The 13,378-nt window shown below is 39.8% G+C and overlaps 1 protein-coding gene across 1 annotated transcript in view; it reads right to left on the bottom strand.

Moving 5' to 3' along the window:
• Window positions 1-1,630: 1,630 nt before the first annotated feature.
• The window catches only part of KCNK2 (potassium channel, subfamily K, member 2), a 76,570-nt gene continuing 64,822 nt past the window's right edge, over window positions 1,631-13,378 (bottom strand). Inside the window, exon 6 of the mRNA XM_010576389.1 lies at window positions 1,631-1,948. Coding sequence (XP_010574691.1) covers window positions 1,631-1,948 — 318 coding nt within the window. The remainder of the gene's footprint in view (window positions 1,949-13,378) is intronic.

Here is a 13,378-nt window from a genome sequence, read left to right on the forward strand (position 1 = left end):
AAAACAAGCTAAGCATCCAAAAAACATTAACATTCATATCTTGCATGTTATCTAATGGTCAGAGATGCTGTAAGATTTGCCACTTGAATCATGCCCAATCAGCAAAGTCCCATTCTTCTTTAATTTACACAGAGCCTAAATTATTGTTTAAGGCCTGTTCTATTCATTTTATGTACAGCCAGGTTACAACAGACTAACATAAGAAAAAAATGCAAAATTATCCATTCCATCCTGCATTTCTTCTGAATCTCATGTACACCTATAAGCAAAACAGAAAAATACAAAATCAATGTGTTTTCTTAAAACCAATAAAGAAAACCCATAGTCTGGTTTAGATCTGCTTCTCATTAGCCTATCCTGTTTGAACAATCATCGGTATTCAGATTGTGCTATTTATCAGCTCTTCTTCATGCCTGCACTTATATTCAGAGCCATCTCTATTTGAAATGTAGAAAGTCACAGTGATACCAGTTTCAATTGCATTCCCACGTTAGTCACAGCTCCGGCACAGGCAGCCACTGTACTGTGTGACATTCAGGAAAGCACTCCAGCAGGATTCCTGGGTAAAATATCATATGGCGTCTGGTGTGCCTTGACTTAAAGAGGAAGTTAAGAATCCTTTTCATGGAGCACATATCTGGCAGAAGGTTTATGCTTATTAAAAATAGCTGTATTTTTCTGCATTGTTTTCTGGATGTGGTTATTAGAATACAGCAATTAAAGGCCTCTCCTGCCTCTCCTCAAAATAGTAATTTTTATTTGCTCTTGTCATCTACCAAATAATTTAGTGATAGATAAGCTGCAGATTTTTTGGTACATCTGACGCAGAGAAAAACAACTGCTGAACACTGCTTGAAAAAATAAGACCCGAAGAGGGTCTGCAAATTCTGCAAGTCAGTGTGAACAAGTATCAGCTGGACCTGAGTAAAACAAAATGCTTCTGGGGGGACATGTTTGCAACTTTTGAAACTGCAGTGCCTTTAAATTTAGAGCTAAGAACATCATTTGATGATTGTTGAGTTTTGGCATTCATTCATGCTGGTTGGCATCTTCGTGACAGACACCTTTAAAACACCATCGTTTCAAGAAGAATGAAAGCTCAAATCAAATACACTTCTCATGCAAAAAAAACAACCGAACAAAAACCGTACAGGAACTGTAGAGGTTCTGGTTCTTCAAAAGATAAGGCACTGACAAAAATTTCTTAGGTAAAAGGCTGCATAAGAATTTCTTGCCATTTACAAATGTGTTGTAGTCCAGAAATGGTCCATTCCTAGGCTCAGTAAGGTAGACCCTGAAAATTTAAGGACTGATCCCTCAAAGCTACATTGTTACCATAAACAAGTGTGATTCATTCTTGAGGCCGTATGGCACATTAGGAGAAGTGAAAAACAGTCTGGGCAGATAAAGGCAGAAGACGTTGCTTGTTCCAGCATCTTTCGATAACAGAAGTGCCATTCATCTTTGTGTCTTTGAAGAGATGCGATGGTAACTCTGGACTGTAGTTTCTGTGGAACTCATGCACACATATAAAATGCTATTAGCATTGATCATCGACAGGGTGGAGAAAAAAAGGTATATGGCTAGTGTAAGCCAAGAGCTTCTCGAGGACTGGGATCCAAAGTCACGGCTACTTAATGTTTTCGATAACAGCTATCTCTTCTGCTGCACAGTGCGGTGTCAAACCATTCATGTAAATGCTGTCTGTCTTTGTTAGAGCTGGCAAGATGTCCTTCTCACTGGTGAGATGGTTGACTGACAGGGTTCTCTTGCAGGGAGTCAGGTCTTGATTGTGGTTGACAGCGAGTTCTGCAGAGAGCTTCCTTTTGATAGAGGTAGCCCGCTGGAACTTGTCATAGATCTCCACGCTCAGGCGCCTTCGAGTTTCTTTGAACTCTGCAGTGACGTTGGCTGTCCACTCCGCAGCATGGGCTCTGAATTCCCCTACCTGTGGCAAAAATGAGGAAAAAAAAAAAAGGAAGCATTATGGGGCCAACGACTTTAGCCACCGGTTAGGCTCAAGAGCCCAGCGAGAGAGCAATGCTTCTTTGGGCTGGCAAAGAGCTGCCGCTGCTGCCAGCACAGATTTCTCATGCCGCAGACTCACTCTTTTATTGATAGCAACTAAACAGGAAGATGTCACACTAGTAAGAGTTAACAATGATTCCAAAAACCACAATAAAAATCTTTTCTGCTAAAATTTTTGTCTTTAGTTATAGGCAGTCAGCAATACAGGGAAGCTGCAGAGCCCTGACAGCTGCACAGTACCCAGCTGGTCAGGGGATGCTGAAATCCCAGCAATCCGGGCTGTGTTATGCATTGTTACTAGGGTGCAGGGTTATTTATGAGCACTTCTACTGTCTCTGGAAAGATCCCTGGGAGACTTGGCAAAGAATTTTCTAAATTTAGACAGAAAAGCTTTTTTGAAAGGAAAATGTCAGCTGCTCGTGTTCTCTCTTTTCTGTGGTTGCTCAAACGTAGCGCCAATACAGCAACAGTTTCAATCATGTCAGCAACACGTCTGCTTACTGCCCTGAGTCCACCAACACGACGTACTAAAAAGCATGAAGACAACTGCAGAGCAGGACTCCGGGAGCTGTTACCGATCCCAGCCAAAGGAAACGTGGCCTGCCAGTCACAGCCTTTATGGCAAAGGCTGATCCACTTTCACTAAAAACTACCATAATTTTTGGTCCTTAAGATTTCTTTCCACGATTTCAGTGTTTCCATACTAGGAAAGCTAGAGCATCCCATGAGCCCGCGCTCTGAGGATAGGGCTGAGGAGGGGGAGGAAGGCAGCTGCTGGCACAGAATCCCAAATTATCCTTATTTTTCCTCAGCTATGGCATGAGGTAGACTGAGCTGCTCACCCAGATAGTAGTCCAAGGTGAACTATGGCCTTGTAATTTATATGCTATTTATATTTTTGCTCTTGTATTTCAACCAAACCAGTGTTACAGTATTAAATAAGTTATATAGGTAATTAAAGAAGGCATCTTTTGAGGAGATTATCTCGTAGCTGCAAAGGAAATAGATTGTTTCTCTTTAAATCTCTGCTTTGTAGGCAGTTTAATAGTTGGAAGGTATAGCACAGGGAAGATAGAATGCTGATAAATATAACTCCAAAGCAAAGCATTTCAGGAGAATTAACCCACTGAAATAAATTAGTCTAATTGGTACTTCTCAGTCCAGAATTTCAATTATTGGCAAGCAAGCTTGGACTTGGTGAGCACAGAAATAATAATAAAAAATATTAATACAGAAAAAATATGGGGGGGTGGGCTGGTAAACCATCAGAGAAAAGTGGCCACAGGCTTATTCTTGCTTTGCAGTGCAGTGGAAAACAGGAATATAATGAAGGTAGAAAAATAAATCAGCTCACCCAGGAGTGACAGGGTTTCAAGAAAACTTATCCCCTCCAGAAACAAAACAAAAAGATCTCTTTACCCAGGGGTCATTTTATTACATTTGTCTCAGCTTCAGTGAATTACACAGATGACTAATGTGGACCCATTATGTATATTTTCTAAAACAAGGATTATTATCTGTAATACACAGAGGACTCACCCAGCTGAATGATTATTAGTATTTAAATTGTGCAATTAGGATCAGACACACTGTACTTCAGATCTAAAAATAATGAAATCTGTAATGCTGAAACATTTCAGCTGCTACAATATTTTTATTTGTAGTAAACAAGTAATCAAAATATGATAAGCAGTATCAGTGCATACCCTGGGGCAGCTTGGTCCTTCTCCAAAGCTTTATTAAAGGCAGCCTGCTCAGGTTCTGGAGCATGCTTCTGTCCAGGGGAGCAAAGAGCCAGTATACGGGTTCTTATCTTACCCTATACATTTGTACCCCTCACTAACTGTGTAAGCATTTACTAGACCAGTTATTTTGCTCAAGCACACATCTCTGGCATTGCATGTGGTCACATTCAAGGGATGCTATCAGACTGGTAGCTTCAAAATTGTGTCTTGGCAACCTACTGGAAGCTACGAGCATCTTGAACTGTCTCCCCATATGCTTTTTAACCTTCCTTTTACTAGTAGTTTCAGTTCCCACTTCTCTCATGTTTTTCCAGCAAAGAAAAAACAGCTGGCCATGCTTCTGATGAAAGCAAGCCTATGTAACCCATAGGATGGGCTCAGAATTCCCTCGCCAGCCCACCTCACCACATGCTGGTGACAGACCTGTCTTGCACAGGGCAAGCTGCTATATTTTAACTCTTGCACATATAAGTTATTCAGAAGGATTTTTAAATTGTAGTTGTTAGGATATCTGATGACCAAATTCTAATTAGACTTCTTTTGGGAAGCAAGTTTATGCAGCCAGCTGAAGAACAACACTAAATATGCCTTTGGAGATGGGCTCATGTTCCAATTAAGGTGATGTGGAACATGAACATGGTGGACTCAATTCTATCTGCCTGTAGACCAGAGCTATGATGCTGCTTGGCACAATTTCAGTTTTGTATTAAAATCATAGAAAAAAAATGAAAAATACAGTGCTATTGCTAAGCAGAATTGAAATGCATTAGTAGTAAAACAGAGGTAATTGGCACAGCATGAGAAACTAGCGGTTCAGTGCTGTGAGAACTATGTGTGCCCCAAATTACTGCTTTCAGCCCCTAGCTTTTGTGTGAACTGAAATGCACTCAAAAAAATGTTATCTCTTCAGAATAAAACTCTTGATTCCATGGCACTTACGGACTCAGGCACAAAAGGTTATAGGAAAAGAAATGTGCAGTCCTTAACTACCAGTGTACATAAGCAACTTGCTCTTATAATTTGATCCCTCCTTTATCCATAGGGACATTTCTGTATATGTTCAGGTTCTTTCTGTCCTTAGGGTATGACATTTTATCATACTGCATTACAGATCCTCTTCATCCGGGGGCTGACAGCCACAAAATGTCTTCTGCAAAGTGATTGAAATACCAGTTGCCTATACTGCTCAAAAAAAAAATCTTAACATACCTACCTGCTGTAACTATTGTTTACTTTTCTCCAATTCTCGTCTCATTTACAGCACACAGCTCTATAGACTCTGCAGCTGTCATAGTTGGGGGCAATGCGACACAAGGACGAGGCCTCTCAGTCACAGAAATTATTGACAACTAAGTACTTTACATAAGGCTGAATGACACAAAATATTTCAAAATAGGAAAAAACATTTCACAGTGATAGCACCTGACTCAGCCATACAATAAACAGCACTAATCTGGTGATGCTGCTCACTCCTAACCTTTGAGGAATAGAAATGCCACCAGTAACAGAGACACAGTCCCTGGCCCAGCTCCCAGATTGACTTCCTCCACATCAAAATCCAAATCAGACTGCAAGGTGTTAGACATATTTCACAAGGAGTATCAACTCTAACCTATTATCGATTCTAAACTATTAACATCGTACTTTGAACATCAACCGCTAGTAACTTTATTAGGTATTTATGAAGTAATACTCTGCTGCCTTATGAGTCTGGGTAATACAGGTCTCAATGACAAATTCTCAAGAAATATGGTAATGGTAACACAACTAGAATATTCCACACAGCACAATTCACCCCAAAAATCTAGATACTTTTCTATCAAATAAACAGTGTTGACTCAATTTCTTGTCCAGCACAGCCTGCCTGGCCTCCAGCTACCACTGCAGATGGCCCTGGATATCCCACACATTCTACATCATATCTGACAGCCCCATGGGGATGTCTCAAATACCACAGGTCATCTCTAATAGCATCTTTAAATGTCTATGTTAAGGTGTCTCTGTCTACCTGTGGTGGAAATGTCACATTTACTCTGTTAGGATATAATGAGGAATAGCCTCTGAACAATTTTAAAGCGTGTCTACTCATTACTGTTAAAGTCGCTTTGGGGTTTTTTTGGGAGGTTGTCCATTTGTTTTTAACTATACATCAAAAAATACTGCATAAACTTCCTGAATGACCAAACAGTTCACAGGCTGTGCACATACGTTATCACCAATATAATTTAAAGACAGACATACTGAATTTGACAGAACTAGGAAAACACATGGACATTAAGCAACCATTCCTTCACCTACTCCTGCCAAAACCCATCTAAATTAATAATGACCTAAAACTGGCTCTCAGCCAGTATCACTGGTGAGACCAAAACTCTATTCATTTTCATTGCCACCACGTTTCAGCTTTCTCACTTTGTAGCTGAGCTCTGCACTTGGATAGAGGCCAACAGCATAACCCAGTATGTAAGTATGTCCAAGGGGATGCTACTGTTAAAAGAAAAAAAACATCTGAAGATACTGAAGCACCTGCTTCATTCTGCAGTACATTTACTCTAATTCCTTATACTTGTCAGGAGTTTGGGGATCTTTCTGGGCACGCTGCTCACAACAGATATCCAAATAATTATACAAACAGAACTACCCACCATGCAGGAAGACCACTCATCCTATTAAGTGTGGTCTGGACAGCACAAGCTATGTAGCCATAACATTTACATGAGTAATTTGTACTTTGAATTAAGCCACATCTGTGGTCTAACAGAGAAAAATGCAAGCCTAATTAAGGACATCCTTAAATAGACCAAAATGAATACACACTTGCCTAACTTAACTTTGCCTTAGTTTTGCTCCTCTCTCTCTGGAGATTCTTGAAAAATCCCAACATTACAGTATAACTAGTTAATCTACTTCTACTTACAGAGTGTGAAGAAAGACACCCTGCTTGGGTGGAGCTCAGATATACGACAAGAAAGTTATGATATACTTGGGAGGAGCTAAACTACTAAGTACCAAATAGGAAAAAAATTAGCATTATATACTATGCAAGAAAATGTAAATATACATTTCTAAATAATGTGTGTAGCTTTTTCTTTCATAGCTGTACTTTATGTTGCTTCCCTTTGGCATACAGGGCTTATACATTTTACAATGGCCATGTTAGTGCAAGCCAAAAAAATGAAAGAGCAAGTAGATGAGCTGGAGATATCCATCTGACTGCATTTTAGGAAAAAAAAAAGTGGCCTTCCTTATAGATATTCTTAACATTCTAGGTGTTCCTCAGTATATAATTTCTAATATTTACCCCTAATGCATTCTCCAAGGTTTGCAGCTTTGTTTTTCCTCTCCAATGTACTTTTTGTGTTACTTAAAAATAACACATCCAATTAACCTCTCCATGATACGCTACTCAGAGACAAAACTAGAAAGAGCATGTACATGCCATATTATCCAGGCAGCAGAGTAGAGTACATAACATTTTGTCTTGGCTTTCAAGAAACACATCCAGTATTTGCAGAAATTGTTCTCGAAGTCCCACTTAAAAATCAAAATTAAAAAAAATGTAGGTACAGAGAGGGTTGATGAGCTTAACAATGCAGCTACTGGGTGGGTTGATTCCCTGTGTGGGCTGGAGGGTTTGTCTATCTGCCATCTCACTTTCCTGCAGTTCTGGGCAAGCATACGCTACCTCTTCCCACCTGAGCTAAAGCTGGCCACAAATTTATGTTCACTACATCAGTTATCTATAGGCTACAGAAGACTGGAGTACAGAAGAGAAAAAGACAAGTTTCACAGACATTTTTATTGAAGCCTGTGCATTTGCTGTCAAGGGAATCTCATTTATAGTCCAACTAAAAAAATTCCTATCCCAATTATCTGGCTTTTAGTATTTCTATAATTATAGCATTATTAGGAAGTACCCAAACCCCTTGCGCTGTAATCTGTGGACAGGTATTTAGAGTAGACTGTGCTCTGCTTGTCTTTAAAGGTAAACAGTAACAAAATGTAACAGAAATACCACAGGCACTAATAATGAGATACCTATGCTGAGCTTTCCCAAGTGTTTAACCACTATCTTCTATTTCTTCATTCTGTCAGGACCTCAGCTCTGTAGTAAAGAACTCTTGTACACCAGGTCTTTAAGTTACCAGACTTTAATTTCAAAGTGAATAGCACAAATGAAGCAGTAAGTGATGTCTTTTTTGGTTCCCCTGACTGGTATACATGTCCCTCTATTTTTCAGGCAAATATTAGAGGGGAAAACATTCTATTTTGTAAAATTGCCATCTTCTGGAGTAACATTTAAATTACATAGACGGTTGTATTTTTGTAGCCATGGTGGTCAGAAATGTTTTGGGAACAATGCTCTCCCACTGGAAATTGGATTATTCAGTCCTATAATAAGTAATGTTTGTGAGTTCACTCTGGTGAGCAATGATTGTTTGGTTTCACCCACATAACTTCCATGAGCACATCTGATGCCTTGGATGAAATAAACCACATTCTCCAATGGGAATGCAGAGAGCCCATGAATTCTGATTATCTTCTTGCAGAGGAACATCTATGGTGGCAGCTGTGGGAATATGTTTTGTGGAGATGTGACAGATGGCAGATGCAGAAATGGCCCTTTTGCTCTATCATGGTCTGATTCAACAAAATAAAAACAGGTAGCCTAGTAAATTAAAACAAAAAAAATCATGTCTACATAAACAGAAGCAGATATACTAAGTCATCACATTTATTTGGTTTTACCTCTTTTTTTTCCAGAAATATGAACACTCCTGTGTTAGGTACCTCCTCAGAACTATTATTGAATATTGCCCATCAGACACTTCTTTGCATAGAGCTGTGTGTGTGTCTCTCAATACTGTATACAAGTTATTGGCCTGATTATCCAAGTCCCTAATATTCTGCTTATTAATAACTTCCAAAGGAAAAAAAAAAAAAAAAGATGCTGACATATTCCGATCAAAATCGGCTGTTCTATTTAGTTGTTTCTTCTACCTCAGAGAGCCATCCAACCCCTCTTTCGAACTGAAGAGAGCGAATGACATTCACCTGTATTAACCACATGAAACTACTTAAATTTACATAAAGCTCTACCAGCTGAGCCCAAGGTGATTCAGGAGAACAGCATGTATTCTCTACCTGCACTATACAGCCACTGACATTGCTGCAGCCAGAAATAGCAAACATCTTAAGAATTATACTAGAAGCGTAATGAAACCGAAGCCACAGGCAGTTGAAAGACCGTCTCAACTTTCTCCCACAGAAAAGAGACAATGACTGTTTCATAAACTCATTGGACTTTTGTAGCTTATAAAGATATGCTAAAGAAAACATGAAAAAAGGACTTTTAATTTTGACTTGGTACTGAGTAAGGAATGGCCTTTGTAACTACATCGTCAAGTCCCTAGTAAAAACTGTTTCTTAGCTTTCTAATGTCAATGTCTGCAGTGATATTTTTGTGAAGTATTAAAGCTCCACTCTGGTTGTTCAACACTAGTATTACAACTGCACTCATCCCTTGTAAAGGAAAGTACTCCATGGGTTCTTCAGTCCTTTTTATCCCTGACTGCAAAGCAGTTTCCTCCCTGTCAACACAGCTTCTTGAAGATCCAAGGGTATTCTGCTGAACTGGCTTTGTGTGGGGACTCGTCCACAAGACGGCTACCGAATGCATACATGCTCAGTATTACTAACATGTTTTGGCATCTTTTCCTAACAATATCCAAGCACTGAGATTACCTTAAAAAAAGTAAAGTTTTCAGGAATGTTAATCATGAAGATGTGGGCTGAACAGATTCCAGATTAAATATCACTCTGTCAATAGAGTTAAATCACAGCTATATTTGTCATACTAACGTAAAGGATCGATTACATCTTGTCTCCAAAAATCAAGATTTCCTAATGTAAACCACGATAATGTATGTTCAGGGAATCTTCATGGGTAATTAACTCCAAGAAATGCCACTGCTATAACTGAGCTCCCTTTAATCAATTTCTCTTATTATGAAGTATAAGTCACTTGCTCCAGTTTTATTTTTGCAATTCAATAGCTCTCACCATCACTACCTGGTTGCATGCAACCCACACTGGAGGCATTTCCCTCTGCCCTGAACCCTCCAGTCAGCACAGCGAGGCAAGGGGGAGCGCTGTGGGAGAGCGGGGCCAGGGGTAGGGGCTGGCAGTGCCCCCCTGCCCTCGGCAGGCACAGCGTGCCGTCCCGCGCAGGGAATTGTACCTGGGCAGCATGTCTCTTGTAATCAGCACCACACCAGCATCCCTTTGGGGACCTGGTACTTAATATGCAATTACAAAACAGCCATCTCTAAAGGGCTTTAATGTGCCCAGCTAAGAGGCATGATATAAATATAAACCACACCAGCATAGATGTTACCTTTGTGCATGTGTGTTGACTCTGAAGTTAATCAGGCATCACATGTCCAAAGCACACAAAGCTATGAGGAAAGACATCTCAAAAAACGTGTCAAAAACTATCAGCAGATTAATTTTCCTGGGACTCTCAGAAGAACATGTTCTTTCATGTCCATTATTGCACAGAGTACTACAGCGTGCTTGTAGAAGAGTGATCAATACAGAAACTCAGCATTACAGACTGTTGCTAGGGCAGGACCAAGAACACCACCAGGATGACTTATAATCTCTTGAGAAGCGAAGAGATCAAATTGCATTCAAAACCGGGTCAGCCATTTCTACTTTCTCCTTACCAATATCACTTTTTATACATCTCCAAGACTCAGAAACATTATGGAGAGACTGTACTCCCATCTTTCTTTTTTTGGGGGATGGTGGGTTTTTTCTGTCTTGTTGCTAGTCAAATTTGACTGGAGACCTATGGCTGTATTTACTATAGAAAAATTTTATATTTTTCCCCATCTCAGAAATTTAGAAACAATCACCTTTTTGAATGTGGCTATTCTTTTTCAGATACACTTTTCTGTACATCTTGGATGGACTGGAAAAAACTCTTAATGCTAGGCAGACTTCTCTTCAGATGGCTCTTTTGTCATTTTTGTAGCTTTCCACATTCTTTCCGAAGTTTAGACCACAGATCTAGGGATTGTTTTCTAGTAATATACCTTTTAATAACATCTGCAGCAGTAACACCACTTTCCTACAGAAATTTAATGATAACCTGGTTGCACATCCTAGAATTGTGTCACCCCTATTAATCATTGCCTTGAAAAAGGACTTCACATGTAATTGCTTTCACATCATGACTGTCTCCCACAAATATTTCTGATTCAGTGCTTTCTAGGAACAGACTTCCATCAAGTCAGTCTGACCTACCCATTGAACTTGTGGATATACAATTCTCAAAACTACTGCAATTGTCTTTTTAATCTTTTGTAAGAAAATGAAAAGCCCAAACAGTTTTTTTCTTCAAGAGAAGCTGATCTCTTAAAACAATGCACAATGGATCAGCAATTGGCTCACACCTTTGTAAAAAGCCTCTGATCACCAGGCTGAAGAGTTATTCCTGTCACCTTCATTTCTAAGTGAATGGATTTTTTAAAACAGCAAGAGATGGATTAAGAGCTCACCGCCACTGAAAGAACTTCTTCCTCCTCCTTGCTCGCACACCCTCACTGACCAGCCTGTTTGCCTGGTATGCCAGTTCAACTCACTAAAACCTTGCAAAACTGCTTCTCACTTGAGTCCACTCATTTTTTTTTCATCCTTTCATGCATACATTTAGGGTCCCTCCTTGGGGGATATGAGACATCGTTTCAAGTTCCCTTTAGGCTGGGACCCTTATGCTGGGTGAGCACCTTTAGCCTGAAGCTAGTAAAATGGAAAGACAACAAATATTATAGGGAGTGCAATAATCTCCCTGGCATCCTCATGACAAGCCTAATTTTGTTTTGACAGACATGAGTGACAGCCCTGCCACTGGTGCCAGGAAGATTGAACTGAATGAAGATTCAGATGAGTCAAATTTGTTTATAAATATCGAAGATAACGATTGCCTCTTGAATTTCCACAACAAGTGAATGTGCTATTTCTCATGAAATTTTAGTCTTGGTCTTTAAAGCTGGATCCATATTGTTCAACTCAAAAGAAAGACACCCAGCATGAAAAATCACTTGTACAAACTGAGCTGATGTCTAACATGAGTCAGTCACCTGGACTCTTGATATACAGTGAAGAGAATGGGCTCTTCCAGGTGTCGTGGTTTAACCCCAGCCAGCAACTAAGCACCACGCAGCCGCTCACTCACTCCCCCCCCATCCAGTGGGATGGGGGAGAAAATCAGGAAAAGAAGTAAAACTCCTGGGTTGAGATAAGAACGGTTTAATAGAACAGAAAAGAAGAAACTAATAATGATAATGATAACACTAATAAAATGACAAGAGGAGTAATAAAAGGATTGAAATGTACAAATGATGCGCAGGGCAATTGCTCACCACCCGCCGACCGACACCCAGCCAGTCCCCGAGCGGCGAATCCTTGCCCCCTCTTCCCAGTTCCTAAACTGGATGGGACGTCACATGGTATGGAATACACTGTTGGCCAGTTTGGGTCAGGTGCCCTGGCTGGGCATGAGAAGCTGAAAAATCCTTGACTATAGTCTAAACACTACTGAGCAACAACTGAAAACATCAGTGTTATCAACATTCTTCACATACTGAACTCAAAACATAGCACTGTACCAGCTGCTAGGAAGACAGTTAACTCTATCCCAGCTGAAACCAGGACACCAGGATGCAATTCATCTCATATGGTAGATACCTTAAAAAATTCAAATGGATCATGCTAGAAATATTCATTTCCTTCCACTGACTATAAAGGGAATGTAGATGACTAGGTCAGATGTTGATATCTACACTGATAATGAATCCCATCTTCATTGACTTGGAGTCTGGACTAGAGCTTAACAAAGAGAACACCATGAGGCCAAGGGACATAAGCCCTTAATTTTAAAAACAGGAATTTGAAGTTTATAGCCCAAATGACTAAGATTTTTGGTTTGGTAGGCATTTTTGCTGGAAATACTGAAATTCAGAAGCTGCTGCATACTGAAGAAAAATATGACAAGGAAAAAAATCCTGCTGAAATTTTACCTTTCAAAGAGACTAAAATCAGAAGACTTTAAAAGTGCTCTGAGTAATCAGAGTACAGAGAATAATGAAGAGGAGGGAGTTCAAGGCAAGCTAGTACAGCTGAATCTGAACTTCAGAGACAGATCGCCTACTTAAGATTACAGCACACAGCATGTTCCAGTGACTTTCTGACACTTCATCTATCTTACTGTACGAACTGCTTCCAGCAGCAGATCTATCCTTCTAAAACTCCCACTTCTGTCTCTACTTGTCTTTCACTTCCCTCCCTATTTGATGCATTCAAAACTCTCAAGAGTATTTCAGGAGACAAAAGCCACCTGAGCAACTGACAGACATTCTCGTTATCTGCATTTTAATATCAAAATACAGCATTATTGTGGATCAGTGCATATCTGATCAGATCCTTTTGTCTCAGTTCCACTTGCATATGGCAAACTTTTCTGGTAGTATCCTGAAAAAAATAGGTGTTTTCTTTTGTTGAAACTGTAAAGTGCATTATTACTGCAAAGTCTTACGTAA

Source organism: Haliaeetus leucocephalus, unplaced genomic scaffold, assembly GCF_000737465.1.
Source record: "Haliaeetus leucocephalus isolate CR32 unplaced genomic scaffold, Haliaeetus_leucocephalus-4.0 Scaffold526, whole genome shotgun sequence".
Classification (NCBI taxonomy): domain Eukaryota; kingdom Metazoa; phylum Chordata; class Aves; order Accipitriformes; family Accipitridae; genus Haliaeetus; species Haliaeetus leucocephalus.